General features: G+C 41.2%; 1 protein-coding gene across 2 annotated transcripts in view; it reads right to left on the bottom strand.

The window, feature by feature from the left end:
* The window catches only part of LOC124595052, a 171,748-nt gene extending 161,172 nt beyond the window's left edge, over positions 1-10,576 (bottom strand). For both annotated transcript variants that reach the window (XM_047133618.1, XM_047133617.1), the window contains exon 1: positions 10,489-10,576. In XM_047133618.1, the coding sequence (XP_046989574.1) occupies positions 10,489-10,493 (5 nt within the window). In that variant the 5' untranslated portion in view covers positions 10,494-10,576. The remainder of the gene's footprint in view (positions 1-10,488) is intronic.
* Positions 10,577-16,766: the final 6,190 nt, after the last annotated feature.

Here is a 16,766-nt window from a genome sequence, read left to right on the forward strand (position 1 = left end):
GCTGCTGAGCAAAATATGAGGAAGTTTTGAAAATGTGAATTTCGACAAAAACAGAAGGTATGATGAGGGAAGACCAACATGGGTTAGAGGTACAAAGATGCACACTACATTTAATTTTCACTGTAAGACAGTTACAGAGACACCACTACGAACACGGAATAGATGTACTTGATGGCCTTTCTGGGGACAGAAAACGCGTATGATACTGTATGCAGTAACAAGGGACGAATGTCCCTGGAGAACGGAGGAATACAAAATTAGACTATATGGAGGATAAGACACATGTACAACAGAGTTTGAGCTGTCGAAAAAGGGGAGGGGGGGGGGGGGGGGGAGATACAACTGACTGCAACAGAAGTAGAAGGAAAGTGCATTTTCCCCACTGCCCTTCATTGTGGTAATGGATGACAATGAACAGAGTGGCACCATCCTGGAACATAGAAATAATGATAACGAAAGGAAGAGAGAGAAGCAAAATACAAGATAGTGAGATGAGATTCTTGAGGAATAGTACTAAAGTGACGAGGCACAGGCTACAGAATGATAAGCTCAGGGAATTAGTGAAGGAACAACCATTATAGGATAGGATCAATGAATCAAGACTTAGACAGAAGTAAGATTTCCAGTTTCCTTCGCATGAAAAAATGGTTATTCACAGATGAATTAAGTCTGCACTTGCTTCACGAACAATGAACTAATTAGCAAATACTTTGCTGATACAGAAAATTTTAAGAAAATGCCTGGATTATAAGTAAATTTTCAGTACGTAGAAGAATCTTCTCATATGGCAAAAACCAAGCCAAAGCTCAAGATCTTGAGCTATACAGAACACAGCATATGGAAGGCTGTAACAGAACTGATAACATTTTGGCAAAAGGATCATAGCTAGCAAAAAAATGGTTCAAATGGCTCTGAGCACTATGGGACTTAACAGCTGTGGTCATCAGTCCCCTAGAACTTAGAACTACTTAAACCTAACTAACCTAAGGACCTCACACATATCCATGCCCAAGGCAGGATTCGAACCTACGACCGTAGCAGTCGCGCGGTTCCGGACTGCACGCCTAGAACCGCGAGACCACCTCGGCCGGCCCATGGCTAGCACCCATTATTTTCAGGAAAATCCTTAAGAATACTGTTTCCATTCACCACAACATGTAGGTGTGAAAGTGGAGTTTCGACTATGGTAGCAATGAACACAAAAATGAGGAAGTGAATGAACTCTGAACGTTATTTTCATTCTTGAAATTAAAATGAGTGGGAAAAGATTGTAAAGAGCAAGTATTTGCTGGTATCTGATCTCATTCAGGTGTAACAGTGTATGAAAGATTAAGGACCATGGCCCTAGACATGTTACTTTCCTGGATCAGTTCAGCTGAAAGGGAATTCCAATCTTTGTAGCAGAAGAATCTATTGGGAAAGAAATTTTTTTTTTTGAAATGTTGGCACCTGTCCATGAGAATCCCAGCTGAGAAGTTTTCTCAGAGAATTATGCCTCTGACAAATCTAAGTTTTCTTAATGTTAATAAAGAACCCAATGGCATGTTGAGCAAAATATTGACTTCTGTATCACAGCCTCCAACTGAGCCAGATTTTCAAGAGTTGAACAGTAGCCTCTGAACACCATTTCCAGAACACTTACCACATGATGGTTCCCCATTAGTTTCAGTGTTCTCCTTACGTTTCTTATCAAAGAAACACCATGCTAACAATATGATGTCAAAATCTTGTCTTTCTTTAGAAGAGAAATTACAATCACCTCTTGCTACGAATCAAGGTAATTACCCCTTGTCACTGAGTGACTGTAGGAGGACACTAGATAACTGTGACAAAATTTCTAGTTGGAGTGATGAATGACAGCCAAGTCTGAATGTAAAAAAAAATTAAGTTAATATGGATGAGTAGCAAAAACAACCCCGTAATGTTCGAATACAGCATTAGTAATGAGACACTTAACACAATAATGCCAATTAAATATCAAGGCATACTGCTGCAAAGCAATATGAAATGGGACCAGCATATAAGGATTGTAGGGGGGGGGAGGGGGGGGGGGGGAACATGAATAGTCGACTTCAGTTTATTCTGAGAATTTTACGAAAGTGTGATCATCTGTAAAGGAGACCCCCATATAGGACACTAGTGCAACCCATTCTTAAGTACTGCGGGAGAGTCAGGGATCTCACAAAGTCGGACTAAAGGAAGGCATCAAAGCAATTCAGAGGCAGGCAGCCAGATTTGTTAAGAGAGATGCTTTGGGAACTAAAATGGGAATTCCTGGAGAGAAGGTGAAGTTCTTTTCGAGGAACACTGTTGAGGAAACTTGAGACCCTGCATTTGAAGTTGACTGCAGAACGATTCTACTGTTGCCAATGTAGATTTCTTGTAAGGACCTTGAAGACAAGGCAAGAGAAACTAAGGCTTGTATACAAGCATATAGACAGTCATTTTTCCCTCGCTCTATTTGCAAGTGGAACAGGAAAGTAAGTGACCAGTAGTGGTACAAGGTACACTCCTCCATGCACCATAGGGTGGATCGCAGAGTGTGTGTAGACGTAGAAACACTTTGTGATCTGTTGACATTGCATGGCAACGAACCTTATAGACAAAGTTGAGTAGGTTTGGTCACTTACAGTTGTTTGCGGATCACAGTTTAATTGTCTGCATTCTCTCTCTACCCTGATACGGGGGCAACTGAAAACAACATGATCGGCAGAACCTTCCTCTTCACATTCGCAGATTGATGTGTTACTACATTCCACTCGATGCATTTGAAATTTGGAACATGACCTGGTACCCAATACCATCAGTAGGAAGGTACAATTTGAGCCTATTCCTAATGCTTCGGAATATACTGTTACCTATATACTGCATTGCTTCTAGTATCCCAGTCAGACTGTCATTCATCTAACTTCCAAGCTCTTGTACAAACATTTTTGGACTCCAAGGTCTCTGAGGTGTGCAAAGAGTGCAGGCCACCAAAGACTACCAAATGCCCTGTAACATGCCATGATATCCACTGGACACATCCCAAGTATCAGCAGTAAACCCTCAAAAGGTGTAGTACAAAATGCACTGATGAGACTCAGACACGTGCTTTGCTAAATTCATCGCAGTGTTTTTCTGTAGCTCTCCAGTCAAAGACAAAGCATCCAAACATTGGCAGCGAAGCCCACAAGAGTGTTGAAGATAGCTTCGCGATGTGACTGCACTATGTACTATGGTAATTAGACACCTACAAACAGTGCTCCATTTTATAGCGATTCCCTCATGCCTCAAGGAAGGATTTCTGGTAAGAGAAAGTCTTCCCTTCAGAAATATGTACATCATTTTATGAACATCTATAGTCAGTCTGTTGCCCGTGCACCACTGCTGCATCTGTACAAACACTTCATTCATCTTCAAGTCTCCCACGGTCCGCGGACACAATTATTAGGATGTCATCTATGTATCTACCCCATCTAACAGATGTAATAGGCGTGCAATACTACCATCCCAGAATGATGGCTCACTTACGGAGCCTTGAGGACAGCCACTGATAATCCTCTTGATTACCTTACTCTGTCCTGCAAGCCACTGGACACTTTGCCCACAACAATAACTGACAATGCTCTTGTACAAACATTTTTGGACTCCGAGGTCTCTGAGGTGTGCAAAGAGTGCAGGCCACCAAAGACTACCAAATGCACCTGCAGTCTCTGTCATTAACACATCTGCATACTTCAAATTTTCTATTACCTGAAAAGCTCTATTAACTGCACTATCAATAGACTTCCCTGTTCTCAATCCATGCCTATACTGGTTCAGACCAAAGAGCTCCATGTGTGTCTGCACCTAGTCACAATGCAGATATTCCTGAACTCTGAGCATACAATGGGACATACCTTCTGCCATGCACCTCTTGGTGGTTTGTAGAGTATGGATATAGAATGACATTTAATAAGCAAATGGATTTATGGCTTTTCACTCTTTATTCTTTTCCTTTTTCATCACTACTGCCCTAGCTGTTTCCCAGTTTGCCAGGATCTATTTATTCGCAATGCCTCATTTAGTAATGCTGTCAAATAAGGCACTATCAGTGGACCTACCACCCACACAAATTCAGGATATATGCCCTACCAGTAATGAGTTCGAAAACTCCAATAGCTCTTCTTGAGTGGAAGGTAACATCAACATCTGATTGTCGTATTCATTACGTAGTTCATGTCATAGCTGTGTGTGTTTATTTAAGCATCTGTTTCTTGTCATCAGAAAGTATTCTGCTGACTCCCTCCATCCAGCAGTCTTTGAGCCATTCTCTCTATGAATTTTGGACATAACAGTAGGTCCATTAAACCTTTCAGTCAATAACTTATACAGTCTTCCGCACATGTCAAACTGCATTTGCCTTTGTAAAAACTACTTCCATTGCAGTCATAATCATAGACCATCTTAACTGGTCTCTATTCATGGAGCCTTGCAGTTAACTCTCATTGGACTAAAGTGCATTGATAAACCACTACTTGATCTAACCCTTAACTCAGCATGGAAAGTTCTGGGCTCCATAGGACTGTAACTTGACAGCAGACCTACAGGAAACTAACGTTATTCAAACAAATCTATGTACAAAATGAGTATTAGTATTTAAAATATGCAATACAGTCAGAGTATGTGGCTTTCTGCTTTGCTTTATTTTTTAGGGCAGTGCTCTCTTACACGTTTTGGTAACAAAACTGTTCATAAACAAATATGTTGAGTCTATATAGTCTTCATAATCACAGGAAGAATATAGTCGCATTCAGTAAAAGTGAACTACAGGTAACCAAACATGAACCCTGATTCATAACAGTTTAATCCAACAAATCATTCTGCTGAGCATTACTTTCGAAAATAACCAAAATTTATGCGCAGAATTGCAAAGGATTATGAAGACAGACTTCTGTGAATACCTTTTGGTCAGATTAGAAACTACATCAAAATTACAACTTCATTAAGTTATACATTGCAGGGGAAATGGATAAAGAGGAATTCTTAGGAGATTAAAATTGCACACTAGATTGTTTCATAGGCTCAACTACACTGATATGACTTTCGACAGAAATAAGTACTCCACATTGTTGTTACGAATGGAAAATCATCAAAGATGTAAAGGTGTGACCAGTGGTTCTATTATTTCTACGGAAATCATTAAGGTAAGTTCTACTAAAAATTTGAAGTGGCAAAATATGTCATTATGGAGCATCAGTAAATTATATATTTAGAATACCGTGTTCAAAACTTAAATTCTACATCAGTGTGGGCATGTCGGGAGGGGTGTCAACTAATTGAACAAATAATTGTTTATTGTTCCACTTTCTGACATACTCTGTCAAGCATTGATACACCAATTTTTCAAAAAAGTGTAGTAATATAAATGGATAAAAACGTTCCCTTTATCACATTCATCTGCACCTTTAAAATGTATTTCTTTGTTATATCTGACCAGTGTTTGACATGATGTCAGTGACAGGGAGAAATGGCTGTAGATTATTGGTACATTAACTTAACTTACAGATAATGGGACTAAGCATAATTATTCAGCCAATGCAATGACAAAAGCCATAGAACAAGTTTTGGCAGACATGCCAGTAGCAAAAGCAGCGTTAGCAGCAGTCAAGCAATTTGCTATTCCTCTAACTACAGTTCTTTATAAAATATCTGGTAAGAGCCCATATGTACGCAGAATAGGACCAACTATTCTAACTCGTGAAGAAGAGAAATTTATAGTACAATGGTTGTCAATGGCAAAACTATAGTATCCAGTCACTGAGCAGCAAGTTCTGGACAGTGGCGAACATCTCATGACAGAAACTCAGAGACCTAACTCCTCTTACTAATAACAGGCCAGACAAAATGATATTCTGCTCTTCTGATATCATCATCATCATCATCATCATCATCTTGGACAGTTTCCAGCCACTGGCTGGGTCTGTCGGGAACACAAGCCTCTCCATCGTGTTCTGTCTTTCCACCATTCCCCCTCTTCCACCTTTGTCCAGTTCTCTCCTCTTCTCATCACACATTCCTTCACTCCCTTCACCCATCTATCTCTTGGTCTTCCTCTGGGCCTCTTCCCCTCCCGTTGCAGATCAAACATCCTCTTTGGAATTCTTCCCTCATCCATTCTCTTCATGTGTCCATACCACTGCAGTCTTGATTTTTCTATCCTGTCCTGTACTGGTTCCTCCTTTAGTCTTTCCCTCACATACAAATTTCGCAATCTGTCTCGTCTTGTTACACCCAACCTGCTCCTCTGGAACTTCATTTCACTAGCCTGTATTCTACTTTTGTCGCTTTTGTGCATTACCCATGTCTCACTTCCGTATGTCAATATGGGGACAAAGTAGGTTCGGTATATAATTCCCTTGGATTTCTGTGGCACCTCCTTGCTCCAAATAAGCCCCCTAATGCATTTGTAGAACTGCCCTGCTTTTCTGCACCTTTCATTTATTTCCATTGCGTTTCCCCCCTTACTTTCAATCACGCTTCCCAGGTACTTGAAGTTCTCTACCACTTGTAGTTTTTGCCCTCCACAAGTTATATCCACATTTGGCCTATTCTTCTTCCTTGTTGTGACGATTATTTCACTTTTCTTTGCAGAGAAATGCATTCCATATTGTGCTGCCGTTGCCTCCCATGCATCTAACTGCTCTTGCACCTCCTTCACGCAATTTCCCCATAACATCAGGTCATCGGCAAAAAGCACTGCTTTCATTTTATGATCTCCAATTGCATCTGATACTTGCTGTAGGATTTCATCCATAACAATAATAAACAATAAAGGCGAAAGTGCACTTCCCTGTCGCAGCCCATTTTCCAGCTTGAACCATGCAGTACGTTCCCTCCCCACTTTCCCTGAACTCACTGAAAGAGTAACACAAAATCCGTCTCTGTGAGAGACATCACAGAAACTCATATTTGTACCTGGCTTCTTGCTGTAACGGTTTATTTAATTACAATTAACCTTCTCGATAACACAAATGATCCAATTTGTTTATTTAACTGCAATGAGGGTGCTTTCTTTCTCCATCCCAAAGGTGACAGAGTTCTGGCGAAGAAAGGTGTGGAGATAGTACACTGTCATGAAAAATGATGAAAATACAAATTTAACAGTTTTAGTGACAGCCAATGCAGCTGTCTCACTAGTACCACAAATGACAAGTTTTCAGTATGTGCAAATATCAGGTCATGCTGCTCATAGTACTCCAAAATTGTAGCGTACAGGTCATTCAGAGAGTGGCTGGATGTGTGGTGCCACTTTCTTTCGGTATATAACAAATATGTTTCTCCCATTGCTGGCTGAAAATCACTGCAATGCCACAAACTTTTTCACTGATGCCAGGTGACAGTACACATGTCACAGTTTTGTTCTGAAAATATAATAATTCTGTCTTTTGAATTCAACCCATTTGATACCCACTATTTATCTGTCGCTTTTTGTCCATTAAAACTTGCTTAGAAGAAATGTTTTAAAAAGTGGCATTGTTCAAACCCAAGGAGCAAACTTAAGAAATAACACTTTGTTCCTGTCCTTGATGAAATACTGAACTCCCTTACAAAAGAAAGGATACAAAATGGATTCTGAGCAAGTGGTCTCTGCCCGTTTAATGCTGACAATGTAAACTTCAATAAGATAGCTCCCAGAGAGCTGATAGTTCCTTCGGTTGTATCATCACAACCCAGAAGTCTTGTGCATAACTCTCAAGATGACTTTAAGTTTATAGAATCAAAAATATCTGAACAGAAAGTGATTTATTCCCAAAATCACTCGAATGACATTGCATCAGTGTGCGATTTGCAGGGGGGGCAGGGGGGGGGGGATGGTGGGGATTCCCCCCCCCCCCCCTCTGCATCAGACCATCCCCTCCTCTGGTTTTAGTTTATGCATCCCAACCTGGGATGTTTATTTCCCACGCACTGGAATAAAACTTTACATATAATTTAAATTTGTGGAGCCGAACACTGAAAGTTTTTAATAAGTCTTACTATTAATACGTTTCAGTTTTCTATCATCAGAATAAGTACAAATGTGCCTCTGCTTTTTGAATTCCTCTCATATATCTGTACCCGTATGTAGATGATTTTGTAAATAAGCTTTACCTATAATGTACTTTTAAAGATGTAACAAGGGATGGCTTTTCTGGTAGTGCATGCGCGTCAATAGTGAGTTTCGGCATTAACATCTATTTATAAATAGCTGTTTAACCATGCGTAACGCCATGGTCCAAGCTAGTAACATATATAATTCTACTAACCCCCTAAGACATCCCCCCCCCTTGGTAAAAGCACAAATTGCACCCTGCATTGCACGGAATGGCCTACAAGACACTCGACTTTTTGAACTATATACAACTACACACAAGGAAGTTCTACAAGTAGAAGTTCCAAATGATGTTCTAGAAGCACAAAATAATAGGCCTATAGGTGTAGGAACACCATGGGATCCAGTAGCCTTTCATGAAGGTCATCTGGCAGTAACTCAATACACTTCCAGGTCAACATCAGGCACTTTCAGGCAACTTACACACCCTCTAGTGAAGGTCATCCTATAAAAATTTCATGCACTTCCATATCAATATCTTGCCAAACTAATTTACAATCACCCTCCAAGCCAGATTCTTGAGAAAGCAAAGAAAAAAAATTCTAAAGGCACAAGAAGATTCCATCAACAGTAACATCTGAGGCATTGCAAATGAGATAGCTAGAATGATGTTGACATACTGAAGGAATCTGAAGAAGCAGCCTGTGAAATGACTGTGTTAGTTACGTTCTGTGGTGGGCAAACACATTTTACTGTGTTCCAATATGTCTGCAGAGTTCTAGTTGTCCTGAAGATTCTATATCTTTTGCTCTCCAATGCAATGCATTCAAAGATTAGGTGTGATGCAGTTTTTTCACCCTTCACAGATCATACATTTAGGGCCTTCTTCCATTATACCCATTGTGTGAAGGTGTTTTTTGAAACTCACATGACCTGTCATCAGTCCAGTCATTAGTTTGATCTCTTTCCTGTTCAATCCCAGGATTGCAGAGCTTCTTTTAAAACATGGCTTGGGCATTTTTACCTCACCATGATTTTATTTATGGACCTTGGTCCAATATTCTATGTACTGTTTCCTATGCCAGCCCCATAGTTCTAGTTTGATCAAAGCCTTGGTGATTGTCAGGACAGGTTCTGGTCCAATCTGTCAGCTTGTTCATTGCCACAGATCCCTGAGTGGCCAGAGACCTACACTAGGTTTACCCTATTGCTTCCCCCTCGCTCCACCATAGCCATGTGGCAATAAGCCATGATTGCAGTAATTTCAGTTTGGAATACAGACGCCAATTTTCTGAGAGATGATGCCCTCCAGTCTTGGCTATACCCTGTACACCCCTGCCCCTTGGTCTGATTTCAACCCATTGGTGAACCAAACAATGTCTGCCGTATAGTGTCGAACAGTTTTTTTCCCACTGCTCCCTCCTTCCAATTATTATATTGTAAGGCTTGCTGAAGCAGTTGGGAGTTGTTATATAGTCAGCAGGCATTTCCCCAGCCATTCCTATATTTATCTCACTCACTATGTTAGTGTGTGATTCTGGATATCTGAATGAGACCCAGTTTCTGTGAGTTTTAAGTCTGTATGCCCCAGCTGCTGCCTCCATCCTGACCCAAAGGTGTAGGCGAGGCATGTCCAGCATGGCTTCCATTCCAGTGTCATGTGTGCTGCTAATTCCGCCTGTTATGGAAGTTGTTACAGACGAAACGTCTGCTAATTCGATATTTAACAAAAATTGTTGCATGTCACATTACCAGGTGAACAAACAATTTATAAATCTTCACAATGTTAGATCTGCAGGACTCAAATGTTGTCACACAACTTGATTTACAAATGGGTCACAAATATTTCGGAAGTCAATTTCAATAACAAAGCCAAAAGGGACTATCACTGCGAAAAGGAGGGATTTCGACAGGACATGATACACCACTTTAGATGGGAAACAATTCTTCCAACTAATTTCAAAACTTTTTCTTTTGATAATTCTGGAAAATATACGATCAAGGCACACGACTGATATAAAACAATATCGCCTATAGAAAGCGGCTCATAATGGAGCACAGAAACTTATAAACAGGAGTCATTTAAATGTTTATAACAGCAGCATATCACAGATGCGATAACGATCTATTTTTAAAATAGTGATGGAAATTAATCTGAAATTTGAGCAACTGTAGTGACTGTGCTCTGCCCGACGTACCTACCGACTTCAATGATTCTTTGTCGACAGGTGTATCTCATTCAGACTACATCTATTTTAGGTAAACATCCAGCATAAAACCAGTCAGATATTTATGCAGATGCAACTGATGTTTCGAGCAGGATTCACATTCGCCATTCTACTTTCTCACAAAACGTCATACAACGCTTCTACAAAAAATATAATAGGGACACTTATATCGATTATTCAACTTATTTTTATGTTTATACGAACCTCATTTTCTAGACGAAACATACACGTTGGCGCCCAAAGTTCGAATTTTGTCAATATGTCAAAGAAATCCAATCTCTTGACGCGTCGAAGATAATGCATTCAGTCGATAGCATTATTTTCAACTGGTGCAACTAGAGGGCCCCGCAGTCAATCCGGAATGCTGCTAGTTTTGAAACGATGCTGTTCTTTGAACAAAGCCATTCTTTCTTTGATTCTTTCCACGTACGTCTGAAGGACCCCGAAGAATTGCTTCACGACGTCCTTGGTGTGCACGTTGTACAAGAGCACCTTTTTTCCCCGGTTAGTTATAGCTACAGTAGCGTTCCCCTCTAGTTAATTTGATGACAAATGAAGATCACGCTGAGTATTCTCGCGTACGTCATTTCACATTTATTTAACCGTCGTCAGTAGAAACAGCGTATTTAACATGAGCGATAGGCTTGAGGATACTTTGAGGGTGGTCAGTGCTGCAAATGAGTGCAACAGCGAAGTAAAAACAAGAAAACTAAAGATGTCTCTAGCAGCGAAAAGACCAACGCAAAACATGTAACTAAACTTTTGAGGTACTTGTACGAGTAACATAACGATCTATCTCGAACTTATTTAAACGGTCACGTATTAAAAAGCCCCCTTTACACCGAAGGGTACACGAGCGAACGTAAGGGAATGCGAATTAGCGTTTACCCTAGAGCATACGGAAGAGAAAGCATACGATGTGGTTTCGTTTTGCAGAGCTAAAACGTTGTCGCGGTAAAGTTGCTTAAGCTACATTCAGTATAGTGTGATAGAGTAAAGTAACACTCAACGAAGTTTTAAAAGTGATTAAAAGTCTGAAGTCCAAAATGTCAGCTGGAGTAGATGAGGTGCCAATAATACTAGTAAAGAAAACAACTAATCAAATAGTGAAACCATTGGCGCACATAACCAACTTGTCAATGACTGAGGGCGTGTTTCCACAGAAACTGAACATTTCTAAAGTCGTTCCCTTGTTGAAAAAGGGTTATAAGCTTAAAATAGAAAACTACAGACCTGTCTCACTTCTACCAACTTTCTCTAAGGTTTTAGAGATACTAATGAAATATAGAGTCAGACATTATCTTAATATCCACAATCTGATAACAACAATCAGCATGGATTTCAAGCTGGGAGAAGTGCCAAAACAGCTGTACTGGAATACACAAAATAAATAATCAATAAATTGGGACAGGGAAAAAGTGTAGTCGGGATAAATCTAGATTTGTCAAAAGCCTTTGACACTGTTAACCACAGCATACGTTTGGAAAAGTTTGAAGCTATAGGTAGCAGAGGACCAGTAAAAAAATGGTTTGAGTCGTATCTGGAAAAGAGGATGCAGGTGGTTGAAATTACAGCACCAAATATTAACCAAAAAATTAAAATAAGATCAGATTCAAGGGAGGTCACAGTAGGAGTACCCCAAGGAAGTGTATTAGACCCCTTACTGTTCCTCATTTACATTTATGATATTCATGTGTCAGAGAGAAAAGCTAGAATCATGTTATTTGCTGATGATACTAGTTTAATAGTTAGTGATATGAAGCAGTCATTGCACAGTACTGTGGACCATGTCCTACAAGATATACAAAAATGGTTTAGTGCAGGGCTTCCCAACCTTTTCAGCAGGTGGACCTCTTCTTCAGTCGCAAATCCATGGCGGACCCCTAGTCAGTCAAGAGCACAGTAACTTAAAATTTCAGAGCGAAACTCTTGGGAACTGAAAGCTTCTTAATCCAAGTTCCATGTTCCCAATGATCCCCCCCCCCCCCCCCAAAGTATCAACAATCTTTGGTTTAGAGATGAATGAAAACAACTTGATGGTCAAAAATCGATTTATGAAATAGGTAGTGCACTGACAAAGCAAGTTTAACATTTAATGATGCCTGGGGCCGCATACGTACCAGCGAGTGCTGTGACTGGTCGACAACAAAGCTCGCTTCACGGATGCATAACAGGTTTTAGCGCTTCTACCGCTGTGAGCCGGCACACAAACGACCCCCGTATTGTTGCGAAACAATCAGAGAAGCCGCATTCTATGGCACTAAACTGTGTATGCTTTCTCACTTACGAACCGCAAAGGCTGCTTGGGAATACGACCTGAAGTAAATGTACACATGTTTTTCACACTAAAAAAAGTGATGAATTTGATTTTCACATTTTTATTCAGTAATTTTACTTATTATTTTACACGATTTGGTGAAGGGTGGCCGCGGACCCCTTAGAAAGAGCCGCCAGACCCCTAAGGGGTCCGCGGACCACACGTTGGGAAGCCCTGGTTTAGTGCAAACAAGCTAACACTGAATGCAAAAAAAAACTAATTATGTGCAAGATGGAAAAATAAGTGAACATGACGACCTAAATGCCACCATGGAGGGCAAGCAACTTGAAAGAGTACAGTGTGCAAAATTCCTGGGTATGCACATTAATGAGAAGATGAACTGGAAGGACCATGTGGTGAGCTAAGCACTAAAACTAAATTCATCATCTTTTGTACTTAGAATAATTTTAAGAGTTTGTAGTAACGACTGTAGCAGATAAGTATATTTTGGTTATTTCCAGTCCATTGCATCCTACGGGATAGTATTTCGGGGAAAAACAAATTGTCGTCTAAACGAGATTTTCAAATTACAAAAACACACTATTCGGATAATGACCCAGAGCCCACCTCAAACACATTGTAGGCCCCTTTTTAAAGTATTGAAAATTTTAACAATTCCATCATTATACATTCTGAAATGTCTGTTGGTGATCAAAAGAAATCAGAATAAAATGAAAACTAATACGGATTGCCATAATTATGATGCACGGCAATGTACAGATCTCCACTTACAAGTTGTAACAAGGACCCGAAGTCAGAAACATGCATGTAATCAAGGCATCAAACTTTTTAATGCACTACCAAAACAAGTCAAAGAGTTGGAAAATGAGGATAAATTTAAAAGTGTTATAAAGAATCACATGCTTGACAAATGTTATTACAGTGTAAGTGAATTTCTAGGCTCAACTGTATTAGAATGTAAAAAATGACATGCTTGACAAATGTTATTACAGCATAAGTGAATACCTCTGTGCAATTGTATAAGAATATATGTTTAAGTTAATGTGACAAATGAAATTACATCAATGAATATGTCTATCAAGCACATAAGAAGATTAAGAACCACATGATTAGCAAATGTCAGTACAGTATAAGTGAATAGCTCTGCTCAACTGTATAAGAATATATGATATCATAAATGTGACAAACGAAATCACAACATCAAGGAATAGGTCTGTCAAGCACATAAGAAAATGTGTTATAAGAACACTTATTAATTGTATATTGTATTAAACATAAGATAGATTCATATGATTTGCACATAGAAAAAAATTTATAAAGATATTGACATCTTGGGTTGTCGGGTGTTCTGCTGGATATCAGCGTCGTACTTGCATGATATTTCGGTCACGTAGCTCGTAACCTTCATCAGGTGCGACCTGAGACTGCTCCTCGAGTGGACCTGGTCCAGTATTTATGCCTATGGCCTTCCCCCTCCACCAACGGCTGCAGGCGCTTCCTCTGTGGTCCGCACCCATTCCCTGCAACCTGCTGGAGCGTTGCTGCTCCGTTTTCCGTCCGCTGCGGTTCTAGGTGTTCCCTCTGCGGTCCGCGCCCACCAAACCCGCTCCTGGGGGTTTCATCTACGGTCTGGGGTACCAAGCGTTCCCCCTGCGGTCCGCGCCCGCTCACCACGACCTGTTGGAGCGTTGCCGCTCCGTTTTTCGTCCGCTGCGGCTCTGGATGTTCCCTCTGCGGCCCGCGCCCACCAGTCCCACTTCTGGGTGTTCCATCTTCGGTCTGGTGCGCCTGGCAGTCCGTCAAGGGCTCGTTTTCCATCTCCATGTCTCTGGTTCTTCTGTTTGTGTAGTGTTGCAGCTGGCCCCGTTGCTCCTTTAACAATTCCAGAGCCGGATACCAGGCTCTGCTTAGCTGGTACCCTGTGTCACGGTTATAAGACCGTCAGCCATTTTAATTTCTATCGATTCTCTTATAACACTGTCCCAAAATCTGGGTGTTTGTGCTAGAATCTTGGTATCCTCATACTTCATGGCATGATCTAGTTCTAGACAGTGTTCAACAATGGCTGACTTAGTCACCTGTCTTAATATAGTGTGCCTCTGATGTTCTTTGCACCTGATCTCCACAGTTCTTGTCGTCTGGCCAATGTAGGACCTGCCGCATTGACAAGGTATATTGTAAATCCCTGGTTTTCGTAACCCCAGGTCGTCTTTGACACTCCCCAGCAGTCCCCCGATCTTGTTGGATGGACAGAAAACACACTTGATATTGTGTTTACGGAGGATCCTACTGATTCTGGCAGAAATAGAGCCAGCATAGGGCAGATATACCATCTTCTTTGCTTCATGTTGGTCTTCTTCAGGAACCTGTGGTATAGTGGCTGGTTGGAGTGCCCTCTCAATTTGTCTGTCCGTGTATCGATTCTTGGAGAAAACTGTTTTGAGACGTTCTATCTCTATAGGTAGATTCTCTTGGTCTGACAGGGCCCGTGCTCTGTGGACCAAAGTCTTCAGAACCCCATTCTTCTGTGCAGGATGGTGACAGCTGCTGGCCTGCAGATATAAATCATTGTGTGTTGGTTTTCGGTACACACTGTGGCCAATTGATCCATCTGCTTTCCTCTGGACTAGCACATCCAGAAATGGCAGCTGGCCATTCTTCTCCAGTTCCATGGTGAACTCGATATTAGGGTGGCATGAGTTAAGATGTTCAAGAAACTCATTGAGCCTGTCCATCCCATGTGGCCAGATCACGAAGGTGTCATCCACATACCTAAAGAAGCATGTGGGTTTAAATGTGGCTGTCTCCAATGCCCTCTCCTCAAAACTCTCCGTAAACATGTTGGCAACCACAGGGGACAGTGGGCTGCCCATAGCTACACCTTCAGTTTGCTCGTAATATTGGTTTCAGGGCTTAGCTACGATGACCCGGAGGGAACTGATGGCAAGGCCGCTGGCCTCTTTTGGCTCTAATTTCTCAAAAGTTCTCGTCGTGGTCTTTTCACGAGACGTGTGTGGGAGGAAGTAATATGTTTACCGACTCTTCCCGGGAAGGGCTCTCTCGAAATTTCAGTTGTAAATCTCTCCGTGATGCACAACGCCTCTTTTGTAATGTCTGCCAATGGAGTTTGTTGAGCATCTTTGTTAGCTCTCGCAGTGGCTAAACGGTGCCGTGACGAAACGCGCTGTTCTTCGTTCGATCTTTATCTCTTCCGTCAGTCCTACATGGTAGGGATCCTAGACTGATGAACAATACTCAAGGATCAGTCGAGCAAGAACCTTATAAGCCGCTTCTTGGTGGATGAGTTACATTATACTTAAGATTCTTCCTATGACACGAGTCTGGCATCTGCTTTCCCCACTAATTGTTCTATGTGGTCATTGCACATAAAGTCGCACTGGATAATTACTTCTAGATATTTTACGGTAGATATAGTTTGCTGCAGTTTCAAATCAGTAGTGTAGCTGTACAATAATATATTTCTTTTCCTGCGTGTGCGCAATATGTTCCATTTATTCACGTTCAGGGTCGACTGCACCATTCATCAATCCTCTGTATGTCATTCTCCAAATCAATACTGTCTTCTGGCGTTGCTATTTTGTTATAGACAACCGAATCATCTGCGAACAGAGCTTGGGACTCTTTCTAGTGGATCATTTATATACACTCTAAACATTAGCGGTCTGAAAGCGCGAATCCTATTCTTGACATTCTGAAGCCACAAGAGCGTACTGCAGAAGCGTGTGTCGGCAGGAGAACTGCACAGAGAATAGTAAACAAAAGTATCCTGTTCCTAGAGATCCTAACGGGACATTCGAGCTGTGTATAGCCGCACACACATGTTTACTTGCCCAGTGTGGCTGACGCATCACCGCGAAATGTTAGAATAGCGACTCACCACCGCAGGTGCATCTAAAAGGGTCTCAGTACTATACCGATGTCACATGGCTAGGTAAATGAGAGCCAAGTCGAGTTCACGGAAATTGTGAGGTGTCACAGAAATAGTTAACGGTCGCTTTTGTAGGTGCTTTGGTAATGTCTCAGCTTGTCTGCATGGAAATTCTGGTCCTAACAGGACCTGTTAACGAAAATAGCCGGAATAACACCGACTGCTTTCTCCCTAGCGACCGTAACGGAACGCGTTATCGATGTATAGTAACAGATTTGAAAGTGTTGTGATGTAATAGCAGACAGTTAAGAAGAA

This window comes from Schistocerca americana, chromosome 2 (genome assembly GCF_021461395.2).
Source record: "Schistocerca americana isolate TAMUIC-IGC-003095 chromosome 2, iqSchAmer2.1, whole genome shotgun sequence".
Taxonomy (NCBI): domain Eukaryota; kingdom Metazoa; phylum Arthropoda; class Insecta; order Orthoptera; family Acrididae; genus Schistocerca; species Schistocerca americana.